Below are 26,664 nucleotides of genomic sequence, written 5' to 3'. Positions count from 1 at the left end.
AAGACAACGGGTGGAGAAGAACAACAACAACAACACCGGAGGAGTGGAACACCAACGAGAGTGACGTTTGGTGATGCCCCTTCCTCTTCCTGTGGTCCCCCAACATTCCAAACAGGAAGTGAAGTGTATTTTGGGAGGAGTCTGGAGTCTGTTGGATGTGATTATGTCATCATCGCCACTCTGTCACACTTCTTACACACAACACACGTGTTGCACACACTTTACGTGACACACAGCCTCTCTCCCTCAACACGTGTTGCACACACTTCACGTGACACACAGCCTCTCTCCCTCAACACGTGTGTGTGTGCTTATGTCTGTTCTAAACGTGAGTGTGTTCTAAACGTGGGTGTGTTCTAAACGTGGGTGTGTTCTAAACGTGGGTGTGCGTGTGTGTGTAACCTGTAGTGAATATGAGTGTTGAGAGACAGTGTGTGTGGTGTGTGTGTGTGTGTAACCTGTAGTGAATATGAGTGTTGAGAGACAGTGTGTGTGTGTGTGTGTGTGTGTGTGTGTGTGTGTGTAACCTGTAGTGAATATGAGTGTTGAGAGACAGTGTGTGTGGTGTGTGTGTGTGTGTGTGTGTGTGTGTGGTGTGTGTGTGTAACCTGTAGTGAATATGAGTGTTGAGAGACAGTGTGTGTGTGTGTGTGTGTGTGTGTGTGTGTGTGTGTGTGTGTGTGTGTGTGTGTGTGTGTGTGTGTGTGTTCGTTCAGATATCCTGTAACATAATGATACACCTTCAGTACATTTAGCCACTGTGGGGCGCTGCTGTAACAGCAAAGACACACAGCTTGTATTTAAACAGCAGGGCGTGTGTGTGTGTGTGTGTGTGTGTGTGTGTTTATGCTTTCAATGTCTGTATGATACATTCCAGTTGTTTGTAATTTTCTAAGAGTATTTTTCTACTGCTTTTTGTATGTGGTGTGTGTGTGTGTGTGTGTGTGGGGCATGTGTATTTGTGTGTGTGTGGGGCGTGTGTATTTGTGTGTGTGTGGGGCGTGTGTATTTGTGTGTGTGTGGGGCATGTGTATTTGTGTGTGTGTGGGGCGTGTGTATTTGTGTGTGTGTGGGGCGTGTGTATTTGTGTGTGTGTGTGGGGCGTGTGTATTGTGTGTGCCTGTGTGTGTGTGTGAGCACGTTTTAGTCCCTATAGTGACGGGGACTTTCTGGACCCTTCCCACAGTGATAATGTATACTATAGGACATAGGTACTGTCCATGGATAATGCTGTAGCTATATATGTATATATATATGATAGATAATGTTTAAAGCTGTCTGACATACTCTTGTCTGTGTGTAAAAGTAGGGTTTCGTCCCAAATGGCACCCTATTCCCTATATAGTGCACTACTTGCTAAGTAATGACACCCTATTCCCTATATAGTGCACTACTTGCTAAGTAATGACACCCTATTCCCTATATAATCCTTAGTAATGACACCCTATTCCCTATATAATCCTTAGTAATGGCACCCTATTCCCTGTATAATGCAGTAGTAATGACACCCTATTCCCTATATAATCCTTAGTAATGACACCCTATTCCCTATATAATCCTTAGTAATGACACCCTATTCCCTATATAATGCAGTAGTAATGACACCCTATTCCCTATATAATCCTTAGTAATGACACCCTATTCCCTATATAATGCAGTAGTAATGACACCCTATTCCCTATATAATCCTTAGTAATGACACCCTATTCCCTATATAATGCAGTAGTAATGACACCCTATTCCCTATATAATCCTTAGTAATGGCACCCTATTCCCTATATAATCCTTAGTAATGACACCCTATTCCCTATATAATGCAGTAGTAATGACACCCTATTCCCTATATAATCCTTAGTAATGGCACACTATTCCCTATATAATCCTTAGTAATGGCACACTATTCCCTATATAATCCTTAGTAATGACACCCTATTCCCTATATAATCCTTAGTAATGGCACCCTATTCCCTATATAATCCTTAGTAATGACACCCTATTCCCTATATAATCCTTAGTAATGACACCCTATTCCCTATATAATGCAGTAGTAATGACACCCTATTCCCTATATAATCCTTAGTAATGGCACCCTATTCCCTATATAATCCTTAGTAATGACACCCTATTCCATATATAATCCTTAGTAATGACACCCTATTCCCTATATAATCCTTAGTAATGGCACCCTATTCCCTATATAATCCTTAGTAATGACACCCTATTCCCTATATAATGCAGTAGTAATTACACCCTATTCTCTATATAATGCAGTAGTAATGACACCCTATTCCCTATATAATCCTTAGTAATGACACCATATTCCCTATATAATGCAGTAGTAATGACACCCTATTCCCTATATAATCCTTAGTAATGACACCCTATTCCCTATATAATCCTTAGTAATGACACCCTATTCCCTATATAATGCAGTAGTAATGACACCCTATTCCCTATATAATCCTTAGTAATGACACCCTATTCCCTATATAATCCTTAGTAATGACACCCTATTCCCTATATAATCCTTAGTAATGACACCATATTCCCTATATAATGCAGTAGTAATGACACCCTATTCCCTATATAATCCTTAGTAATGACACCCTATTCCCTATATAATCCTTAGTAATGGCACCCTATTCCCTATATAATGCAGTAGTAATGACACCCTATTCCCTATATAATCCTTAGTAATGACACCCTATTCCCTATATAATGCAGTAGTAATGACACCCTATTCCCTATATAATCCTTAGTAATGACACCCTATTCCCTATATAATCCTTAGTAATGACACCCTATTCCCTATATAATGCAGTAGTAATGACACCCTATTCCCTATATAATCCTTAGTAATGACACCCTATTCCCTATATAATGCAGTAGTAATGACACCCTATTCCCTTTTTAATGCAGTAGTAATGACACCCTATTCCCTATTTAATGCAGTAGTAATGACACCCTATTCCCTATTTAATGCAGTAGTAATGACACCCTATTCCCTATATAATCCTTAGTAATGACACCCTATTCCCTATATAATGCAGTAGTAATGACACCCTATTCCCTATATAATCCTTAGTAATGACACCCTATTCCCTATATAATGCAGTAGTAATGACACCCTATTCCCTATATAATCCTTAGTAATGACACCCTATTCCCTATATAATCCTTAGTAATGACACACTATTCCCTATATAATGCAGTAGTAATGACACCCTATTCCCTATATAATCCTTAGTAATGACACCCTATTCCCTATATAATCCTTAGTAATGACACCCTATTCCCTATATAATGCAGTAGTAATGACACCCTATTCCCTATATAATCCTTAGTAATGGCACCCTATTCCCTATATAATGCAGTAGTAATGACACCCTATTCCCTATATAATCCTTAGTAATGACACCCTATTCCCTATATAATGCAGTAGTAATGGCACCCTATTCCCTATATAATCCTTAGTAATGGCACCCTATTCCCTATATAATCCTTAGTAATGACACCCTATTCCCTATATAATCCTTAGTAATGACACCCTATTCCCTATATAATGCTTAGTAATGGCACCCTATTCCCTATATAATCCTTAGTAATGACACCCTATTCCCTATATAATCCTTAGTAATGGCACCCTATTCCCTATTTAATGCAGTAGTAATGACACCCTATTCCCTATATAATGCAGTAGTAATGACACCCTATTCCCTATATAATCCTTAGTAATGGCACCCTATTCCCTATATAATCCTTAGTAATGACACCCTATTCCCTATATAATCCTTAGTAATGACACCCTATTCCCTATATAATCCTTAGTAATGGCACCCTATTCCCTATATAATCCTTAGTAATGACACCCTATTCCCTATATAATCCTTAGTAATGACACCCTATTCCCTATATAATCCTTAGTAATGGCACCCTATTCCCTATTTAATGCAGTAGTAATGACACCCTATTCCCTATATAATGCAGTAGTAATGACACCCTATTCCCTATATAATCCTTAGTAATGACACCCTATTCCCTATATAATGCAGTAGTAATGACACCCTATTCCCTATATAATCCTTAGTAATGCCACCCTATTCCCTATATAATCCTTAGTAATGGCACACTATTCCCTATGTAATCCTTAGTAATGACACCCTATTCCCTATGTAATCCTTAGTAATGACACCCTATTCCCTATATAATCCTTAGTAATGGCACCCTATTCCCTATATAATCCTTAGTAATGACACCCTATTCCCTATGTAATCCTTAGTAATGACACCCTATTCCCTATATAATGCAGTAGTAATGACACCCTATTCCCTATATAATCCTTAGTAATGGCACACTATTCCCTATATAATCCTTAGTAATGGCACACTATTCCCTATGTAATCCTTAGTAATGACACACTATTCCCTATATAATCCTTAGTAATGACACCCTATTCCCTATATAATCCTTAGTAATGACACACTATTCCCTATATAATCCTTAGTAATGACACCCTATTCCCTATATAATGCAGTAGTAATGACACCCTATTCCCTATATAATCCTTAGTAATGACACCCTATTCCCTATATAATCCTTAGTAATGACACCCTATTCCCTATATAATCCTTAGTAATGACACCCTATTCCCTATATAATCCTTAGTAATGACACCCTATTCCCTATATAATGCAGTAGTCCTCGAAAGGGAATTGGGTACATTTGGGACAGGCCCCATATATATGTCTTTATATCCTGTCTCACTATTAAACACTGGAAGAATATACACACCTCATCTCTGTGATGTTCTCGTTTCTAACATACACACACACACCATGAACACGCACACCATGAAGACACACGCACACACCATGAACACACACCATGAACACACACACCATGAACACACACACCATGAACACACACGCACACGCCATGAACACACACACCATGAACACACACACACACAACATGAACACACACACCATGAACACACACACACACACACACACCATGAACACACACACACACACACCATGAACACACACACACACCATGAACACACACACCATGAACACACACACCATGAACACACACACACCATGAACACACACACACACACACACACACACCATGAACACACACACACACACACACACACACCATGAACACACACACCATGAACACACACACACACACACCATGAACACACACACACACACCATGAACACACACACCATGAACACACACACACACACCATGAACACACCATGAACACACACACACCATGAACACACACACACACACACACACACACCATGAACACACACACCATGAACACACACACCATGAACACACACACACACACAATGAACACACACACACACCATGAACACACACACACACACACCATGAACACACACTATGAACACACACACACACACAATGAACACATACACCATGAACACACACACCATGAACACACACACACACACACACCATGAACACACACACCATGAACACACAACTACACTGCTCCTCCATCACTGAGAGGGATACGTTCACAGAGCTGGAGAGAGACATGGTGGAGCTCAGAGAGAGACATGGTGGAGCTCAGAGAGAGACATGGTGGAGCTCAGAGAGAGACATGGTGGAGCTCAGAGAGAGACATGGTGGAGCTCAGAGAGCTGGAGAGAAACATGGTGAAGCTCAGAGAGCTGGAGAGAGACATGGTGGAGCTCAGAGAGAGACATGGTGGAGCTCAGAGAGCTGGAGAGAGACATGGTGGAGCTCAGAGAGAGACATGGTGGAGCTCAGAGAGAGACATGGTGGAGCTCAGAGAGAGACATGGTGGAGCTCAGAGAGCTGGAGAGAGAAATGGTGGAGCTCAGAGCTGGAGAGCGACATGGTGGAGCTCAGAGAGAGACATGGTGGAGCTCAGAGAGAGACATGGTGGAGCTCAGAGAGCTGGAGAGAGACATGGTGGAGCTGGAGAGAGACATGGTGGAGCTCAGAGAGCTGGTGAGAGACATGGTGGAGCTCAGAGAGCTGGAGAGAGACGTGGTGGAGCTCAGAGAGCTGGAGAGAGACGTGGTGGAGCTCAGAGAGCTGGAGAGAGACATGGTGTAGCTCAGAGAGAGACATGGTGGAGCTCAGAGAGAGACATGGTGGAGCTCAGAGAGAGACATGGTGGAGCTCAGAGACCTGGAGAGAGACATGGTGGAGCTCAGAGAGATGGAGAGAGACATGGTGGAGCTCAGAGAGCTGGAGAGAGACGTGGAGGAGCTCAGAGAGCTGGAGAGAGACGTGGTGGAGCTCAGAGAGAGACATGGTGGAGCTCAGAGAGAGACATGGTGGAGCTCAGAGAGAGACATGGTGGAGCTCAGAGAGCTGGAGAGAGACATGGTGGCGCTCAGAGAGCTGGAGAGAGACATGGTGGAGCTCAGAGAGAGATGTGGTGGAGCTCAGAGAGTTGGAGAGAGACATGGTGGAGCTCAGAGAGCTGGAGAGAGACATGGTGGAGATCAGAGAGCTGGAGAGAGACGTGGTGGAGCTCAGAGAGCTGGAGAGAGACGTGGTGGAGCTCAGAGAGCTGGTGAGAGACGTTGTGGACCTCAGAGAGATGGAGAGAGACGTGGTGGAGCTCAGAGAGATGGAGAGAGACGTGGTGGAGCTCAGAGAGCTGGAGAGAGACGTGGTGGAGCTCAGAGAGATGGAGAGAGACGTGGTGGAGCTCAGAGAGCTGGAGAAAGACGTGGTGGAGCTCAGAGAGATGGAGAGAGACATGGTGGAGCTCAGAGAGCTGGAGAAAGATGTGGTGGAGCTCAAAGAGATGGAGAGAGACGTGGTGGAGCTCAGAGAGCTGGAGAGAGACGTGGTGGAGCTCAGAGAGCTGGAGGGAGACATGGTGGAGCTCAGAGAGCTGGAGAGAGACGTGGTGGAGCTCAGAGAGCTGGAGAGAGATGTGGTGGAGCTCAGAAAGCTGGAGAGAGACATGGTGGAGCTCAGAGAGCTGGAGAGAGACATGGTGGAGCTCAGAGAGAGACATGGTGGAGCTCAGAGAGAGACATGGTGGAGCTCAGAAAGCTGGAGAGAGACATGGTGGAGCTCAGAGAGAGACATGGTGGAGCTCAGAGAGCTGGAGAGAGACATGGTGGAGCTCAGAGAGAGACATGGTGGAGCTCAGAGAGACATGGGGGAGCTCAGAGAGCTGGAGAGCGACATGGTGGAGCTCAGAGAGAGACATGGTGGAGCTCAGAGAGAGACATGGTGGAGCTCAGAGAGAGACATGGTGGAGCTCAGAGAGAGACATGGTAGAGCTCAGAGAGAGACATGGTGGAGCTCAGAGAGAGACATGGTGGAGCTCAGAGAGAGACATGGTGGAGCTCAGAGAGAGACATGGTGGAGCTCAGAGAGAGACATGGTGGAGCTCAGAGAGAGCCATGGTGGAGCTCAGAGAACTGGAGAGAGACATGGTGACCTGAGGGCCCAGCAGGAAAGGGTGGCCACATCACAAAGGGGTGATTGAAAAGCTTATTCTACTTTCCCCAACGCACAGGACATTAGCTGGTGGAAATCTGTCCTTTGGTCTGATGAGTCCAAATTTGAGATTTTTGGTTCCAGCCGCCATGTCTTTGTGAGACGCAGAATAGGTGAACGGATGATCTCTGCATGTGTAGTTCCCACCGTGAAGTATGGAGGAGGAGTAAAATAACTTCATGGAGATTTATGCAAAAACTATCCTCTGTGTACAACGTAAAACACCAAACAATGCAGAGCAGAATTAGTCTGATACCCGTTAATTATCAAAATCCAGAAAAGAGCTGTTAAATTCTACAACCACCTAAAAGGAAGCGATTCCCAAACCTTCCATAACAAAGCCATCACCTACAGAGAGATGAACCTGGAGAAGAGTCCCCTAAGCAAGCTGGTCCTGGGGCTCTGTTCACAAACACAAACACACCCTACATAGCCCCAGGACAGCAGCACAATTAGACCCAACCAAATCATGAGAAAACAAAAAGATAATTACTTGACACATTGGAAAGAATTAACAAAAAATTCAGAGTAAACTAGAATGCTATTTGGCTCTAAACAGAGAGTACACAGCGGCAGAATACCTGACAACTGTGACTGACCCAAACTTAAGGAAAGCTTTGACTATGTACAGACTCAGTGAGCATAGCCTTGCTATTGAGAAAGGCCGCCGTAGGCAGACCTGGCTCTCAAGAAAAGACAGGCTGCACTTCCTAACCTCCTGTCAAATGTATGACCTGTGGCAGCATAGGGGTGTCACAGGGGTGTCACAGGGGTGTCATAGGGGTGTCACAGGGGTGTCACAGGGGTGAAACTCAATAAGATAAGACAGCGGGAACACAAGTTATTATTCAATAAAGGTTGAGTAGAAAAACAACTTAAAGGCCTCTCAGTTATCAGGTGGGTCACTCCAGCATTGCAGCTCCTCGCAAATTTTGAACAGAAATGCAATGGTTCATTGGGGTGGCAGGTAGCCTAGTAGTTAGAGCATTGGACTTGTAACTGAAAGGTTGCAAGATCAAATCCCTGAGCTGACAAGGTAAAAAAAAATCTGTCGTTCTGCCCCTGAACAGGCAGTTAACCCACTGTTCCTAGGCCGTCATTGTAAATAAGAATTTGTTCTTAATTGACTTGCCTAGTTAAATAAAGGTTAAATAAAAAAACGAAAAGGCAAAAACGTTACATAAACAATGGTGCCATCTAGTGTCCAAAATCTAAATTGCTTCTGGGCTGGAAAAGTACATTATATCCTTTCTCATTTCAAAGATGATTCAAGAAAAGAACGGTTGTTTTTTTCTTTGTATTATCTTTTACCAGATCTAATGTGTTATATTCTCCTACATTCATTTCACATTTCCACAAACATTTAAGTGTTTCCTTTCAAATGGTGCCAAGAATATTTTAGGTGAAAATTGAAAGAAAAGGGGCAGTTCCTTAAATTGAAATGGACAGAGAGAGAGAGAGAGAGAGAAAGACACAGACAGAGAGAGAGAGAGAGACAGAGACAGAGAGAGAGAGAGAGAGAGAGAGACAGAGAGAGAGAGAGACAGAGTCAGAGAGACAGAGAGAGAGAGAGATAGAGAGAGAGAGACACAGAGAGAGAGAGAGAGATAGAGAGAGAGACAGAGAGAGAGACAGAGAGAGAGAGACAGAGAGAGATGTCACTGAAGTGAAAATAAGACGCCAGTCGCTGTTTATTTTAAGGCCACTTCATCTCCCGGGAGACCAGACAGTTAACAGCCCTATGAAGACATTCCCTTACAAGCTGTAAACTGGGTGGATCTGTTCTTCTCCATCAGATAAGACCGCTCTACTACTAACGATAGCTACCAGTAACCTCTCTCTCCATCATTATGAGCGAGCCTAGTAACGTCTCCAACATCCCGGTCGGTGGCTGGAACATCACTAACCAGTTTGTCCAGCCGGTTTGGCTGCTCGCTCTCTGGACGGTAGCCTACAGTCTCGTGCTGTTTGTCTCGGTGAGCGGGAACGTCATCGTTATCTGGATCATCCTTGCTCACAAACAGATGCGGACAGTGACAAACTACTTCCTGTTGAACCTGGCTCTCGCGGACACTTCCATGGCGGCCTTCAACTCATTCGTGAACTTCGTTTACGCTGCGCACGGGGACTGGTACTTCGGGCTCGTCTACTGCAAGTTCCACAACTTCCTTCCTGTGACAGCGGTGTTCGCCAGCATCTACTCCATGGTGGCCATCGCCGTGGACCGGTGAGAAAGGTTCTGTTGTTGTTGTACCTCACATAGAGAGATCATGAACAGGCATCTCCTAATAAAGCAGTTGAATCACTTAACGTTCCAGCGGATTAAACTTCCCTCCGTAAGGAGACCTTTATGGAATGTAGCTCAGACGACATTTACATTTAGAAGCGTTTATTATGAAACATGTTTACTGTTTACTGCTCTATGATGTGCCCATTGAATATCCACAAGGTCACAGTCGTTGGTGGTATTTGATTAAAGTTTATTGAAAAAGTATGGATTTCAGCAAAACAACGAAAAGGCAACTACAGAGGACAAACACGGGTAGATAGGTGGGCGTTTCATCATTTACATTTTTTGAAGTATTGACCTTGGGGCGAATCGATGTGACATCGTTGTAGTCTGAGCTAGATTCCACAAAGCCTGGTGTCTGCTCCTCTCCGTTGGTGGAAACATCAATGGAGTTCAGTTCGTCTACAGGATGTCAGAATATCATCAAGCACAGCCTGCGTGTGATAAGACCACCGAGCTTGACATCAACCCCAGACCCCGAGGCAGGCGTTGATGTCTGAAAATAGGATGCCGATGACAATTCCTCCAAGGCATCATGTCTGCCACTCTAGTGTGTCAACAGAAGGGGTCAGACCTAAAGGGGAGATCAGCTGCAAAGAGGTCAAGATTCAGAGAATGGAGAGAGAGAGAGAGACAGAGGGAGAGAGAGGGAGGGATGGAGGGAGAGAGATGGAAATAGGACAGAGGGGGTAGATAGATGGAGAGAGAGATGGAGGGGGTAGAGAGATGGAGAGAGAGATGGAGGGGGTAGAGAGATGGAGAGAGAGATGGAGGGTGTAGAGAGATGGAGAGAGGGATGGAGGGGGTAGAGAGATGGAGAGAGATATGGAGGGGGTAGAGAGATGGAGGGGGTAGAGACATGGAGAAAGAGATGGAGGGGGTAGAGAGATGGAGAGAGAGATGGAGGGGGTAGAGAGATGGAGGGGGTAGAGACATGGAGAGATAGATGGAGGGGGTAGAGAGATGGAGGGGGTATAGAGATGGAGAGAGAGATGTAGGGGGTAGAGACATGGAGAGAGAGATGGAGGGGGTAGAGAGATGGAGAGAGAAGGAGGGGGTAGAGACATGGAGAGAGAGATGGAGGGGGTAGAGAGATGGAGGGGTAGAGAGATGGAAGGGGTAGAGAGATGGAGGGGGTAGAGAGATGGAGGGGGTAGAGAGATGGAGGGGGTAGAGAGATGGAGAGGGAGAGAGAGATAGAGAGATGGAGGGGGTAGAGAGATGGAGAGGGTAGAGAGATGGAGAGGGTAGAGACATGGAGAGGTGGAGGGGGTATAGAGATGGAGGGGATAGAGAGATGGAGAGGGAGAGAGATGGAGGGGGTAGAGAGATGGAGGGGGTAGAGAGATGGAGGGGGTATAGAGATGGAGGGGGTAGAGAGATGGAGAGGGTAGAGAGATGGAGGGGGTAGAGAGATGGAGAGGGTAGAGAGATGGAGGGGGTAGAGAGATGGAGGGGGTAGAGAGATGGAGGGGGTAGAGAGATGGAGAGATGGAGGGGGTAGAGAGATGGAGAGGGTAGAGAGATGGAGAGATGGAGGGGGTATAGAGATGGAGGGGGTAGAGAGATGGAGGGGGTGTAGAGATGGAGGGGGTAGAGAGATGGAGAGAGTAGAGAGATGGAGAGGGTAGAGAGATTGAGGGGGTATAGAGATGGAGGGGGTAGAGAGATGGAGGGGGTAGAGAGATGGAGGGGGTATTAGGACCTGTACCCTGAGTTCACCACTGACCTCTAACCCCTGACCTCTCCTTATGTCACCTCCTGTTACCTAGGTACATGGCCATCATCCACCCACTAAAGCCGCGCCTCTCGGCAACGGTAACGAGGTCTGTGATAGGCTGTATTTGGGGTATGGCCGTGGTACTAGCGTTCCCGCTGTGTTACTACTCAACCACCAGAAAGATTGGACAGAGAACACTGTGTTACGTCTACTGGCCCCGCACTGCACAGGACTCATTCATGTTAGTACCTCACTGCACAGGACTCATTCATGTTAGTACCTCACTGCACAGGACTCATTGATGTTAGTACCTCACTGCACAGGACTCATTGATGTTAGTACCTCACTGCACAGGACTCATTCATGTTAGTACCTCACTGCACAGGACTCATTCATGTTAGTACCTCACTGCACAGGACTCATTGATGTTAGTACCGCACTGCACAGGACTCATTCATGTTAGTACCTCACTGCACAGGACTCATTCATGTTAGTACCTCACTGCACAGGACTCATTCATGTTAGTACCTCACTGCACAGGACTCATTGATGTTAGTACCTCACTGCACAGGACTCATTCATGTTAGTACCTCACTGCACAGGACTCATTCATGTTAGTACCTCACTGCACAGGACTCATTCATGTTAGTACCTCACTGCACAGGACTCATTCATGTTAGTACCTCACTGCACAGGACTCATTCATGTTAGTACCTCACTGCACAGGACTCATTCATGTTAGTACCTCACTGCACAGGACTCATTCATGTTAGTACCTCACTGCACAGGACTCATTGATGTTAGTACCTCACTGCACAGGACTCATTCATTTTAGTACCTCACTGCACAGGACTCATTCATGTTAGTACCTCACTGCACAGGACTCATTGATGTTAGTACCTCACTGCACAGGACTCATTCATGTTAGTACCTCACTGCACAGGACTCATTGATGTTAGTACCGCACTGCACAGGACTCATTCATGTTAGTACCTCACTGCACAGGACTCATTCATGTTAGTACCTCACTGCACAGGACTCATTGATGTTAGTACCTCACTGCACAGGACTCATTCATGTTAGTACCTCACTGCACAGGACTCATTGATGTTAGTACCTCACTGCACAGGACTCATTCATGTTAGTACCTCACTGCACAGGACTCATTGATGTTAGTACCGCACTGCACAGGACTCATTCATGTTAGTACCTCACTGCACAGGACTCATTCATGTTAGTACCTCACTGCACAGGACTCATTCATGTTAGTACCTCACTGCACAGGACTCATTGATGTTAGTACCTCACTGCACAGGACTCATTCATGTTAGTACCTCACTGCACAGGACTCATTCATGTTAGTACCTCACTGCACAGGACTCATTCATGTTAGTACCTCACTGCACAGGACTCATTGATGTTAGTACCGCACTGCACAGGACTCATTCATGTTAGTACCTCACTGCACAGGACTCATTCATGTTAGTACCTCACTGCACAGGACTCATTCATGTTAGTACCTCACTGCACAGGACTCATTCATGTTAGTACCTCACTGCACAGGACTCATTCATGTTAGTACCTCACTGCACAGGACTCATTCATGTTAGTACCTCACTGCACAGGACTCATTCATGTGTCTAAATACTTATAGCTTCCTTCATTAATTTATTAATTTGTCTCTCTCCCTCTCTCCCTGTCTCTCTCTCCCTCTCCTTTTCTCCCTCTCTCTCTTTCTCTCTCCCTCTCCCCTGTCTTTCTCCCTCTCCCCCTCCCCCTCTCTCTCTCTCTCTCTCTCTCTCCCTCTCCCCCTCTCTCTCTCTCCCTCTCCCCCTCTCTCTCTCTCCCTCTCCCCCTCTCTCTCTCTCCCTCTGTCTACTTGTCTGTCTTTCTATCTCTCTGTAACTCTCCCTCTGTCTCTCTTTCCAGGTATCATATAATAGTAGCAGTGTTGGTGTATGTGCTGCCTCTAGTGGTGATGGCTGGTACCTACAGTCTGGTGGGTAGGACACTTTGGGGCGGAGAGATACCTGGTGACTCTAAAGATAACTACCATCTACAGATACAAGCCAAGAGGAAGGTACACGGACATAGCCGGACAAAGCTACGCACACACACGGATGGAGACACACACATCGTCTTTATTCGTTTTCCTGTTGTCTAGGTGGTGAAGATGATGATGATTGTGGTGGTAACTTTTGCAGTCTGCTGGCTCCCCTACCACCTCTACTTCATGATAACAGGACTCAACAGACAACTGAACAGAGTCAAGTCTATACAACAGGTCAGTCTGTCTGTCTGTAACAGCGCGTATTATGGAAATGTCAATGATTATTGTTATTGTACCTGTTGGAGACACTTGACTCATTTGAGCTGTCAGATGGACAGACGTTTGTCCATCCGTGTGTCCGTCCAACAGGCTGTTCAACAGAGTCAGGTCAACAGACTGTTCAACAGAGTCAGGTCCAACAGACTGTTCAACAGAGTCAGGTCCAGCAGACTGTTCAACAGAGTCAGGTCAACAGACTGTTCAACAGAGTCAGGTCAACAGACTGTTCAACAGAGTCAGGTCAACAGGCTGTTCAACAGAGTCAGGTCCAACAGACTGTTCAACAGAGTCAGGTCCAACAGACTGTTCAACAGAGTCAGGTCCAACAGACTGTTCAACAGAGTCAGGTCCAACAGACTGTTCAACAGAGTCAGGTCCAACAGGCTGTTCAACAGACTGTCCAACAGACTGTTCAACAGAGTCAGGTCCAACAGACTGTTCAACAGAGTCAGGTCCAACAGACTGTTCAACAGAGTCAGGTCCAACAGACTGTTCAACAGAATCAGGTCAACAGACTGTTCAACAGAGTCAGGTCCAACAGACCGTTCAACAGAGTCAGGTCCAACAGACTGTTCAACGGAGTCAGGTTCAACAGACTGTTCAACAGAGTCAGGTCCAACAGGCTGTTCAACAGAGTCAGGTCCAACAGGCTGTTCAACAGTCAAGTCCAACAGACTGTTCAACAGAGTCAGGTCCAACAGACTGTTCAACAGAGTCAGGTCCAACAGACTGTTCAACAGAGTCAGGTCCAACAGACTGTTCAACAGAGTCAGGTCCAACAGGCTGTTCAACAGTCAAGTCCAACAGACTGTTCAACAGAGTCAGGTCCAACAGACTGTTCAACAGAGTCAGGTCAGGTCCAGCAGACTGTTCAACAGAGTCAGGTCCAGCAGACTGTTCAACAGAGTCAGGTCCAGCAGACTGTTCAACAGAGTCAGGTCCAACAGACTGTTCAACAGAGTCAGGTCCAACAGGCTGTTCAACAGAGTCAGGTCAGGTCCAGCAGACTGTTCAACAGAGTCAGGTCCAACAGGCTGTTCAACAGAGTCAGGTCCAACAGGCTGTTCAACAGAGTCAGGTCCAACAGACTGTTCAACAGAGTCAGGTCCAACATATTGTTCAACAGAGTCAGGTCCAACAGACTGTTCAACAGAGTCAGGTCCAACAGACTGTTCAACAGAGTCAGGTCCAACAGACTGTTCAACAGAGTCAGGTCCAACAGACTGTTCAACAGAGTCAGGTCCAACAGACTGTTCAACAGAGTCAGGTCCAACAGACTGTTCAACAGACTGTTCAACAGAGTCAGGTCCAACAGACTGTTCAACAGACTGTTCAACAGAGTCAGGTCCAACAGACTGTTCAACAGAGTCAGGTCAACAGACTGTTCAACAGAGTCAGGTCAACAGACTGTTCAACACAGTCAGGTCAACAGAGTCAGGTCCAACAGCCTGTTCAACAGAGTCAGGTCCAACAGACTGTTCAACAGAGTCAGGTCCAACAGACTGTTCAACAGAGTCAGGTCCAACAGACTGTTCAACAGAGTCAGGTCCAACAGGCTGTTCAACAGAGTCAGGTCCAACAGGCTGTTCAACAGAGTCAGGTCCAACAGGCTGTTCAACAGAGTCAGGTCCAACAGGCTGTTCAACAGAGTCAGGTCCAACAGGCTGTTCAACAGAGTCAGGTCCAACAGACTGTTCAACAGAGTCAGGTCCAACAGACTGTTCAACAGAGTCAGGTCCAACAGACTGTTCAACAGAGTCAGGTCCAACAGACTGTTCAACAGAGTCAGGTCCAACAGACTGTTCAACAGAGTCAGGTCAACAGACTGTTCAACCAAGTCAGGTCCAACAGACTGTTCAACAGAGTCAGGTCCAACAGACTGTTCAACAGAGTCAGGTCCAACAGACTGTTCAACAGAGTCAGGTCCAACAGACTGTTCAACAGAGTCAGGTCCAACAGACTGTTCAACAGACTGTTCAACAGAGTCAGGTCAACAGGTGCAATAAGGCCAAGCAGCCTCCTAACCTGGGTGAACAAAACATACGGTCCTCTTTATGTTGGAGAATGTGCTGGAGATCAAACTGGGTGAACTTCTATCCTATCAACCAGACCAGCTATAATATCTAATACCCTGTTTCTCAGAGTCGTGGCTGAACAAGGACATAGACGGTATACACAGAGTATACCACACATCAGAAACACCTTCCTAATATTCAGTTGCCCTCATATTACCCTCAGAATAGCCTCAAACCAAAATCAAATCAAATTGTTTTTGTCACGTGCACAGAATAATGCTATTTTGTAGGGGCATAGACTCCAGAACGTGCCGGAAGCGTTCCACAGGGATGCTGGCCCATGTTGACTCCAAAGCTTCCCATTGTTGTGTCAAGTTAGCTGGATGTCGATTGGGTGGTTGACCATTCTTGATTCACACAGGAAACTGTTGAGCATGAAAAACCCAGGACTGTTGCAGTTATTGACACAAACCAGTGCACCTGGCACCTACTACCACACCCCATTCAAAGGCATTTAAATATTTGTCTTGCCCGTTCACCCTCTGAATGGCTTTCATACACAATCCATGTCTCAACACTTACCCATGTATAACCCAACACAAAAATATTTTTTAACCTGTCTGACTGAAGTGGATTTAACAAGGGCCATCAATAAGGGATCATAGTTTTCACCTGGATTCACCTGGTCAGTCTCATGGAAAGAGCAGGTGTTCTTAATGTTTTGTATACTCAGTGTATATCTCAAAGATTTCTCCATCGTGCAGACCATTCGGCAGCCTCAGGTAAGGGGTGTGTCTCTTTATCAATAACAGCTGATGCTCGAAATCTAATATTAAACAAGTCTCGAGGTATTGCTCACCTGAGGTAGAGTATCTCACGATAAGCTGTAGACCACACTATGTACCAAGAGAGTTTTCATCTATATTTTTCTTAGTTGTCTATTTACCACCACAAACTGATGCTGGCACTAAGACCAGACTCAACCAGCTGTATAAGGCCATAAGTAAACAGGATAATGCTCATCCAGAGGCGGCGCTCCTAGTGGCCGGGGACTTTAATGCAGGGAAACTTAAATCAGTTTGACCTCTTTTTTACCATTTTTACTGTGCAACTAGAGGTGAAAAAACTCTAGACCACCTTTACTCCACACACAGAAACACATACAAAGCTCTCACTCGCCCTCCATTTGGCAAATCTAACCATGACTCTATCCTCATGATTGCTGCTTACAAGAGAACAGGAAGTACCAATGACCCGCTCAATGCGGAAGTGGTCTGTTGAAGCGGATGATAAGCTACAGGACTTTTTCGCTAGCACAGATGGCTTTGAGGTGGTCTGTTGAAGTGGTCTGTTGAAGTGGTCTGTTGAAGTGGTCTGTTGAGGTGGTCTGTTGAGGTGGTCTGTTGAAGTGGTCTGTTGAAGTGGTCTGTTGAAGTGGTCTGTTGAAGCGGATAATAAGCTACAGGACTTTTTCGCTAGCACAGATGGCTTTGAGGAATTTACCACATCAGTCCTAAACTTCTTGAATACATGCGTCGACGACGTTGTACCCACAGTGAGCGTACGTACATATCCCAACCAGAAGCCATGGATTACAGGCAACATCTGCACTGAGCTAAAGGCTAGAGCTTCTGCTTTCAAGGACTGGGACACTAATCCGGACCAGTTGTTCCGATGTAAGACCTGCTTACTTACAAGCCCTTAACCAACAATGCAGTTTAAAATATGAATAACAAATAAAAGTAACAAGTAATTAAAGAGCAGCAGTAAAATAACAATTGCGAGGCTAAATACAGGGGGGCACCGGTACAGAGTTAATGTGCGGGGGCACCGGTGTCGAGGTAATTGAGTTGATATGTACATGTAGGTAGAGTTATTAAAGTGACTATGCATAGATAATAACAGAGAGTAGCAGCAGTATAAAAGAGGAGGGGCAATGCCAATAGTCTGGGTAGCCATTTTAATAGATTTTCAGGATTCTTATGGCTTGGGGGTAGAAGCTGTTTAGAAGCCTCTTGGACCTAGACTTGGCGCTCCGGTACCGCTTGCCGTACGGTAGCAGAGAGAACAGTCTATGACTAGGGTGGCTGGAGTCTGACACTTTTTAGGGCCATACCAGGCAGTGATGTTCTCGATGGTGCAGCTGTAGAATCTTTTGAGGATCTGAGGACCCATGCCAAATGTTTTCAGTCTCGTGAGGGGGAATAGGTGTTGTCGTGCCCTCTTCATGACTGTCTCGGTGTGCTTGGACCATGAAGAAGGCATAACAACATTTCTTCCCTTTTCAGGAGGCTGAAAACATTTGCCAGCTGTGTCTGTGAAAGCATGTTGGTATGGCAACTGCTTGACATCTGGCTGCAATGTGCTAAAGAGGGTAGGCCCAGTACATCACTGTGGCATAGCTCCCTGCCATCCAAGATGGGGGAAGGCCCTAAAAATGGTAAAATACTCCAGCCACCCAAGTCTGTTCTCTCTGCTACCGCACGACCAGGAGGACTGATACAACAAGTATGGAACCAACAGGAGCCTTAACAGCTTCTAAATAGTTAGTTAAATAGTTAGTTAGTTAAATAGTTAGTCTATTTGGATAACTATTTAAGTAACTGGACTATCTACATTGACCTTTTGACCCATCACATGAACTGATGCTACTGTCTCTGTCACTTTATTCCTAGTTATATGTACATATACACCTCAATTACCTCGGACCCCTGCATATGGACTGGTACCCTGTGTATATAGCCTAGTTATCATTACTCAGTACTGGTACCCTGTGTATATAACCTAGTTATCATTACTCAGTACTGGTACCCTGTGTATATAACCTAGTTATCATTACTCAGTACTGGTACCCTGTGTATATAACCTAGTTATCATTACTCAGTACTGGTACCCTGTGTATATAGCCTAGTTATCATTACTCAGTACTGGTACCCTGTGTATATAACCTAGTTATCATTACTCAGTACTGGTACCCTGTGTATATAACCTAGTTATCATTACTCAGTACTGGTACCCTGTGTATATAACCTAGTTATCAGTACTGGTACCCTGTGTATATAACCTAGTTATCATTACTCAGTACTGGTACCCTGTGTATATAACCTAGTTATCATTACTCAGTACTGGTACCCTGTGTATATAACCTAGTTATCATTACTCAGTACTGGTACCCTGTGTATATAACCTAGTTATCATTACTCAGTACTAGTTAGTACCCTGTGTATATAACCTAGTTATCATTACTCAGTACTGGTACCCTGTGTATATGACCTAGTTATCATTACTCAGTACTAGTTAGTACCCTGTGTATATAACCTAGTTATCATTACTCAGTACTGGTACCCTGTGTATATAACCTAGTTATCATTACCCAGTACTAGTACCCTGTGTATATAACCTAGTTATCATTACCCAGTACTGGTACCCTGTGTATATAGCCTAGTTATCATTACTCAGTACTGGTACCCTGTGTATATAACCTAGTTATCATTACTCAGTACTGGTACCCTGTGTATATAACCTAGTTATCATTACTCAGTACTGGTAACCTGTGTATATAGCCTAGTTATCATTACTCAGTACTGGTACCCTGTGTATATAACCTAGTTATCATTACTCAGTACTGGTACCCTGTGTATATAACCTAGTTATCATTACTCAGTACTGGTAACCTGTGTATATAGCCTAGTTATCATTACTCAGTACTGGTACCCTGTGTATATAGCCTAGTTATCATTACTCAGTACTAGTACCCTGTGTATATAACCTAGTTATCATTACTCAGTACTGGTACCCTGTGTATATAGCCTAGTTATCATTACTCAGTACTGGTACCCTGTGTATATACCCTAGTTATCGTTACTCAGTACTGGTACCCTGTGTATATAACCTAGTTATCAGTACTGGTACCCTGTGTATATGACCTAGTTATCATTACTCAGTACTGGTACCCTGTGTATATAGCCTAGTTATCATTACTCAGTACTGGTACCCTGTGTATATAGCCTAGTTATCATTACTCAGTACTGGTACCCTGTGTATATAACCTAGTTATCATTACTCAGTACTGGTACCCTGTGTATATAACCTAGTTATCATTACTCAGTACTGGTACCCTGTGTATATAACCTAGTTATCATTACTCAGTACTGGTACCCTGTGTATATAACCTAGTTATCATTACTCAGTACTGGTACCCTGTGTATATAACCTAGTTATCATTACTCAGTACTGGTACCCTGTGTATATAACCTAGTTATCATTACTCAGTACTGGTACCCTGTGTATATAACCTAGTTATCATTACCCAGTACTGGTACCCTGTGTATATAACCTAGTTATCATTACTCAGTACTGGTACCCTGTGTATATAACCTAGTTATCATTACTCAGTACTGGTACCATGTGTATATAACCTAGTTATCATTACTCAGTACTGGTACCCTGTGTATATAACCTAGTTATCATTACTCAGTACTGGTACCCTGTGTATATAACCTAGTTATCATTACTCAGTACTGGTACCCTGTGTATATAACCTAGTTATCATTACTCAGTACTGGTACCCTGTGTATATAACCTAGTTATCATTACTCAGTACTGGTACCCTGTGTATATAACCTAGTTATCATTACTCAGTACTGGTACCCTGTGTATATAACCTAGTTATCATTACTCAGTACTGGTACCCTGTGTATATAACCTAGTTATCATTACTCAGTACTGGTACCCTGTGTATATAGCCTAGTTATCATTACTCAGTACTGGTACCCTGTGTATATAACCTAGTTATCATTACTCAGTACTGGTATCCTGTGTATATAACCTAGTTATCATTACTCAGTACTGGTACCCTGTGTATATAACCTAGTTATCATTACCCAGTACTGGTACCCTGTGTATATAGCCTAGTTATCATTACTCAGTACTGGTACCCTGTGTATATAACCTAGTTATCATTACTCAGTACTGGTACCCTGTGTATATAACCTAGTTATCATTACTCAGTACTGGTACCCTGTGTATATAACCTAGTTATCATTACTCAGTACTGGTACCCTGTGTATATAACCTAGTTATCATTACTCAGTACTGGTACCCTGTGTATATAACCTAGTTATCATTACTCAGTACTGGTACTCCTGTGTATATAACCTAGTTATCTGTGTATATAACCTAGTTATCATTACTCAGTACTGGTACCCTTACTCAGTACTGGTACCCTGTGTATATAACCTAGTTATCATTACTCAGTACTGGTACCCTGTGTATATAACCTAGTTATCATTACTCAGTACTGGTACCCTGTGTATATAACCTAGTTATCATTACTCAGTACTGGTACCCTGTGTATATAACCTAGTTATCATTACTCAGTACTGGTAACCCTGTGTATATAACCTAGTTATCATTACTGGTACCCTGTGTATATAACCTAGTTATCATTACTCAGTACTGGTACCCTGTGTATATAACCTAGTTATCATTACCCAGTACTGATACCCTGTGTATATAACCTAGTTATCATTACCCAGTACTGGTACCCTGTGTATATAACCTAGTTATCATTACCCAGTACTGGTACCCTGTGTATATAACCTAGTTATCATTACCCAGTACTGGTACCCTGTGTATATAACCTAGTTATCATTACCCAGTACTGGTACCCTGTGTATATAACCTAGTTATCATTACCCAGTACTGGTACCCTGTGTATATAACCTAGTTATCATTACCCAGTACTGGTACCCTGTGTATATAACCTAGTATATAACCTAGTTATCATTACCCAGTACAGTACTGGTACCCTGTGTATATAACCTAGTTATCATTACTCAGTACTGGTACCCTGTGTACCCAGTACTGGTACCCTGTGTATATAACCTAGTTATCATTACTCAGTACTGGTACCCTGTGTATATAACCTAGTTATCATTACCCAGTACTGGTACCCTGTGTATATAACCTAGTTATCATTACTCAGTACTGGTACCCTGTGTATATAACCTAGTTATCATTACCCAGTACTGGTACCCTGTGTATATAACCTAGTTATCATTACCCAGTACTGGTACCCTGTGTATATAACCTAGTTATCATTACCCAGTGTGTATTTATTCCTCATGTTATTATCTTTTTATTATTTTTCAATTGTATTTTTCTCTGCGTTGTTGGGCAGGACCCGTAACTAAGCATTCAGCTGTTACTCTACACCTGTTATTTACCAAGCATGTGACAAATAACATGTGATTTAATAGAACATTGGAGGTGCCGGTACCGTTGTGTTCCGGCCCAATTCAACCTCTGATTATCTATATAGTCATTACTAATGTTTAGCATGAATTATAAATTATTCTCATCCAACAGGTGTACCTATCAGTGTTGTGGCTGGCTATGAGCTCCACCATGTACAACCCTGTCATCTACTGCTGTCTCAATAGCAGGTAGGAGCTAGGAACACACACCATTTACAACCCTGTCATCTACTGCTGTCTCAATAGCAGGTAGGAGCTAGGAACACACATCATTACAACCCTGTCATCTACTGCTGTCTCAATAGCAGGTAGGAGCTAGGAACACACACCATGTACAACCCTGTCATCTGCTGCTGTCTCAATAACAGGTTCCGTGCAGGGTTTAAGAGGTACAATGTGTTTATGTGCATAGGTTCCGTGCAGGGTTTAAGCGTGCAATGCGCTGCTGTCCGTTTGTCCGTCTGTCTGAATACGACCAGATGGAACTACATAGCGCCAGTTTCCATGCCAACAGACAGAGCAGCATCTACACCCTGAGCCGCTTCGAGTCCTTCTCTGCCGACCCACACAACGACCGCAGCGACAGGTACCGTGTGTGTGTGTGTGTGTGTGTGTGTGTGTGTGTGGGTGTGTGTGTGTGTGGGTTCTGCGTCATGTTTTAAGTTTCTTCAAAAACAGACCATAATGCATTTCTTCATCTTCTTCTCCGCCAGGAGGAGGAGTCAGGGTGGTCGTCATGGTAGCATCGCACACAACGGGGTGAATCGTCACGGAACCCGACATACACTCCTGACACACGCTAGTTACCACGGCAACCCCCGAGGGTCCACCTCCGCCGCGGAGCTCACCTGAGAGGTTTGGACTTGAGACGAAGCGAACACACAAACATACACACAATTACTGAAACACACACACACACCCTTATTGAAACACAAACAAACACACCTGGATTCCATGACATATAGGAATCCCCATTTCTGTTCTATACCAATAAGTAACTTGTAACCAGGTCTGTTCTGTCAGTTATATAGTCAGTTAACCCTTCTGTTCTGTTAGTTATATAGTCAGTTAACCCTTCTGTTCTGTTAGTTATATAGACAGTTAAACCTTCTGTTCTGTCAGTTATATAGTCAGTTAACCCTTCTGTTCTGTCAGGTATATAGTCAGTTAACCCTTCTGTTCTGTTAGTTTTATAGTCAGTTAACCCTTCTGTTCTGTTAGTTATATAGTCAGTTAACCCTTCTGTCAGTTATATAGTCAGTTAACCCTTCTGTTCTGTTAGTTATATAGTCAGTTAACCCTTCTGTTCTGTCAGTTATATAGACAGTTAAACCTTCTGTTCTGTCAGTTTAATAGTCAGTTAACCCTTCTGTTCTGTCAGGTATATAGTCAGTTAACCCTTCTGTCAGTTATATAGTCAGTTAAACCTTCTGTTCTGTCAGTTATATAGTCAGTTAAACCTTCTGATCTGTCAGGTATATAGTCAGTTAAACCTTCTGTTCTGTCAGTTATATAGTCAGTTAACCCTTCTGTTCTGTCAGTTATATAGTCAGTTAACCCTTCTGTTCTGTCAGGTATATAGTCAGTTAACCCTTCTGTTCTGTCAGTTATATAGTCAGTTAAACCTTCTGTTCTGTCAGTCATATAGTCAGATAAACCTTCTGTTCTGTCAGTTATATAGTCAGTTAAACCTTCTGTTCTGTCAGGTATATAGTCAGTTAACCCTTCTGTCAGTTATATAGTCAGTTAAACCTTCTGTTCTGTCAGTTATATAGTCAGTTAAACCTTCTGTTCTGTCAGGTATATAGTCAGTTAAACCTTCTCTTCTGTCAGGTATATAGTCAGTTAAACCTTCTGATCTGTCAGGTATATAGTCAGTTAACCCTTCTGTTCTGTCAGTTATATAGTCAGTTAAACCTTCTGTTCTGTCAGTTATATAGTCAGTTAAACCTTCTGTTATGTCAGTTATATAGTCAGTTAACCCTTCTGTCAGTCATATAGTCAGTTAACCCTTCTGTTCTGTCAGTTATATAGTCAGTTAAACCTTCTGTTCTGTCAGTTATATAGTCAGTTAACCCTTCTGTCAGTCATATAGTCAGTTAAACCTTCTGTTCTGTCAGTTATATAGTCAGTTAACCCTTCTGTTCTGTCAGTTATATAGTCAGTTAACCCTTCTGTTCTGTCAGGTATATAGTCAGTTAACCCTTCTGTTCTGTCAGTTATATAGTCAGTTAAACCTTCTGTTCTGTCAGTTATATAGTCAGTTAAACCTTCTGTTATGTCAGTTATATAGTCAGTTAACCCTTCTGTCAGTCATATAGTCAGTTAACCCTTCTGTTCTGTCAGTTATATAGTCAGTTAACCCTTCTGTTCTGTCAGGTATATAGTCAGTTAACCCTTCTGTTCTGTCAGTTATATAGTCAGTTAACCCTTCTGTTCTGTCAGTTATATAGTCAGTTAAACCTTCTGTTCTGTCAGTCATATAGTCAGTTAACCCTTCTGTTCTGTCAGTTATATAGTCAGTTAAACCTTCTGTTCTGTTAGTTATTGAGTCAGTTAAACCTTCTGTTCTGTTAGTTATATAGTCAGTTAAACCTTCTGTCAGTTTTATAGTCAGTTAAACCTGTTCTGTCAGTCATATAGTCAGTTAACCCTTCTTACCTGTCAGTTATATAGTCAGTTAACCCTTCTGACCTGTCAGTTATATAGTCAGTTAACCCTTCTGTTTTGTCAGTTATATAGGCAGTTAACCCTTCTGTTCAGTCAGTTATATAGTCAGTTAAACCTTCTGTCAGTTATTAGTCAGTTAAACCTTCTGTTCTGTCAGCTATATAGTCAGTTAACCCTTCTGTTCTGTCAGTTATTAGTCAGTTAAACCTTCTGTTCTGTCAGGTATATAGTCAGTTAACCCTTCTGTTCTGTCAGTTATATAGTCAGTTAACCCTTCTGTTCTGTCAGTTATATAGTCAGTTAAACCTTCTGTTCTGTCAGTTATATAGTCAGTTAACCCTTCTATTCTGTTAGTTATATAGTCAGTTAACCCTTCTGTTCTGTCAGTTATATAGTCAGTTAAACCTTCTGTTCTGTTAGTTATATAGTCAGTTAAACCTTCTGTTCTGTTAGTTATATAGTCAGTTAACCCTTCTGTTCTGTCAGTTATATAGTCAGTTAAACCTTCCGTTCTGTCAGTTATATAGTCAGTTAACCATTCTGTTCTGTCAGTTATATAGTCAGTTAACCCTTCTGTTCTGTCAGGTATATAGTCAGTTAACCCTTCTGTCAGTTATATAGTCAGTTAAACCTTCTGTTCTGTCAGTTATATAGTCAGTTAAACCTTCTGTTCTGTCAGTTATATAGTCAGTTAACCCTTCTGTTCTGTCAGTTATATAGTCAGTTAAACCTTCTGTTCTGTCAGGTATATAGTCAGTTAACCCTTCTGTTCTGTCAGTTATATAGTCAGTTAACCCTTCTGTTCTGTCAGTTATATAGTCAGTTAACCCTTCTGTTCCTTCTGTTCTGTCAGTTGTTACTCAGGGGCCTTTTTAGTATGTTCTTGTGTATTTTTTGAGTTGTTTGTTTGTTAAAAACAGCTTGTAATGTTTATTTCAAATATTACTTATCTTTATTGATATATTATACCTATATTTAGTATGTAACGAGTAAATGTGAATCAAGACCTGTAAGTGATGTCTATCGATGTGTGACAAAATAAAAACCCTAGGTATTGTATGATCTGTCTCAATTCAATTCAATCATGGGAAACATATGTTAACATTGTCAAATCAAGTGAAGTAGACAATAAACAATAAACAGAAGTGAAATAAACAAAAGAAACTATTTAACTCACAAAGGTTCCAGAAGAATAAAGACATTACAAATGTCGTATTATGTGAAAAAGGGAAGATAAATAAAAATAAACATAAATATGGGTTGTATTTACAATGATGTTTGTTCTTCACTGGTTGCCCTTTTCTCGTGGCAACAGGTCACAAATCTTACTGCAGTGACGGCACACTGTGGAATTTCACCAAGTAGATATGCGAGTTTATCAAAATTGGGCTTGTTTTTCAAATTCTTTGTGGGTCTGTGAGAGGGACAAATGTGTCTCTAATATGGTCATACATTGGGCAGGAGGTTAGGAAGTGCAGCTCAGTTTCCACCTCATTTTGTGGGCAGTGTGTACATAGCCAGTCTTCTCTTGAGAGCCAGGTCTGCCTATGGCGGCCTTTCTCAATAGCAAGGCTATGCTCACTGAGTCTGTACATAGTCAAAGCTTTCCTTAAATGTTGGGTCAGTCACAGTGGTCAGGTATTCTGCCGCTGTGTAGTCTCTGTTTAGGGCCAAATAGCATTCTAGTTTGCTCTGTTTTTTTTTTTTTGTTAATTCTTTCCAATGTGTCAAGTAATTATCTTTTTGTTTTCTCATGATTTGGTTGGGTCTAATTGTGTTGCTGTCCTGGGGCTCTGTGGTGTCTGTTTGTGTTTGTGAACAGAGCCGCAGGACCAGCTTGCTTA

The 26,664-nt window shown here is 43.2% G+C and overlaps 2 protein-coding genes across 2 annotated transcripts; both read left to right on the top strand.

Moving 5' to 3' along the window:
* The first annotated feature begins 9,246 nt into the window (after positions 1–9,246).
* LOC139379533 (neuromedin-K receptor-like) lies at positions 9,247–23,088 on the top strand. Its single transcript, XM_071122351.1, has 7 exons — positions 9,247–9,766; positions 11,602–11,790; positions 13,479–13,629; positions 13,714–13,833; positions 22,263–22,339; positions 22,563–22,736; positions 22,864–23,088. The coding sequence occupies exons 1-7, from the start codon at positions 9,390–9,392 to the stop codon at positions 23,000–23,002; spliced, it is 1,227 nt and encodes a 408-aa protein (XP_070978452.1). The 5' UTR covers positions 9,247–9,389; the 3' UTR covers positions 23,003–23,088.
* LOC139379550 (putative uncharacterized protein DDB_G0271606) lies at positions 13,930–16,976 on the top strand. The gene is made up of 6 exons (XM_071122366.1): positions 13,930–13,986; positions 15,005–15,223; positions 15,317–15,679; positions 15,721–15,907; positions 16,658–16,675; positions 16,828–16,976. Exons 1-6 carry the CDS (start codon positions 13,930–13,932, stop codon positions 16,974–16,976), a joined length of 993 nt encoding a protein of 330 aa, XP_070978467.1.
* Positions 23,089–26,664: the final 3,576 nt, after the last annotated feature.

The sequence above is a fragment of the Oncorhynchus clarkii genome, chromosome 21, assembly GCF_045791955.1.
Source record: "Oncorhynchus clarkii lewisi isolate Uvic-CL-2024 chromosome 21, UVic_Ocla_1.0, whole genome shotgun sequence".
Classification (NCBI taxonomy): domain Eukaryota; kingdom Metazoa; phylum Chordata; class Actinopteri; order Salmoniformes; family Salmonidae; genus Oncorhynchus; species Oncorhynchus clarkii.
This window is presented reverse-complemented; position numbering and strand designations above follow the sequence as displayed.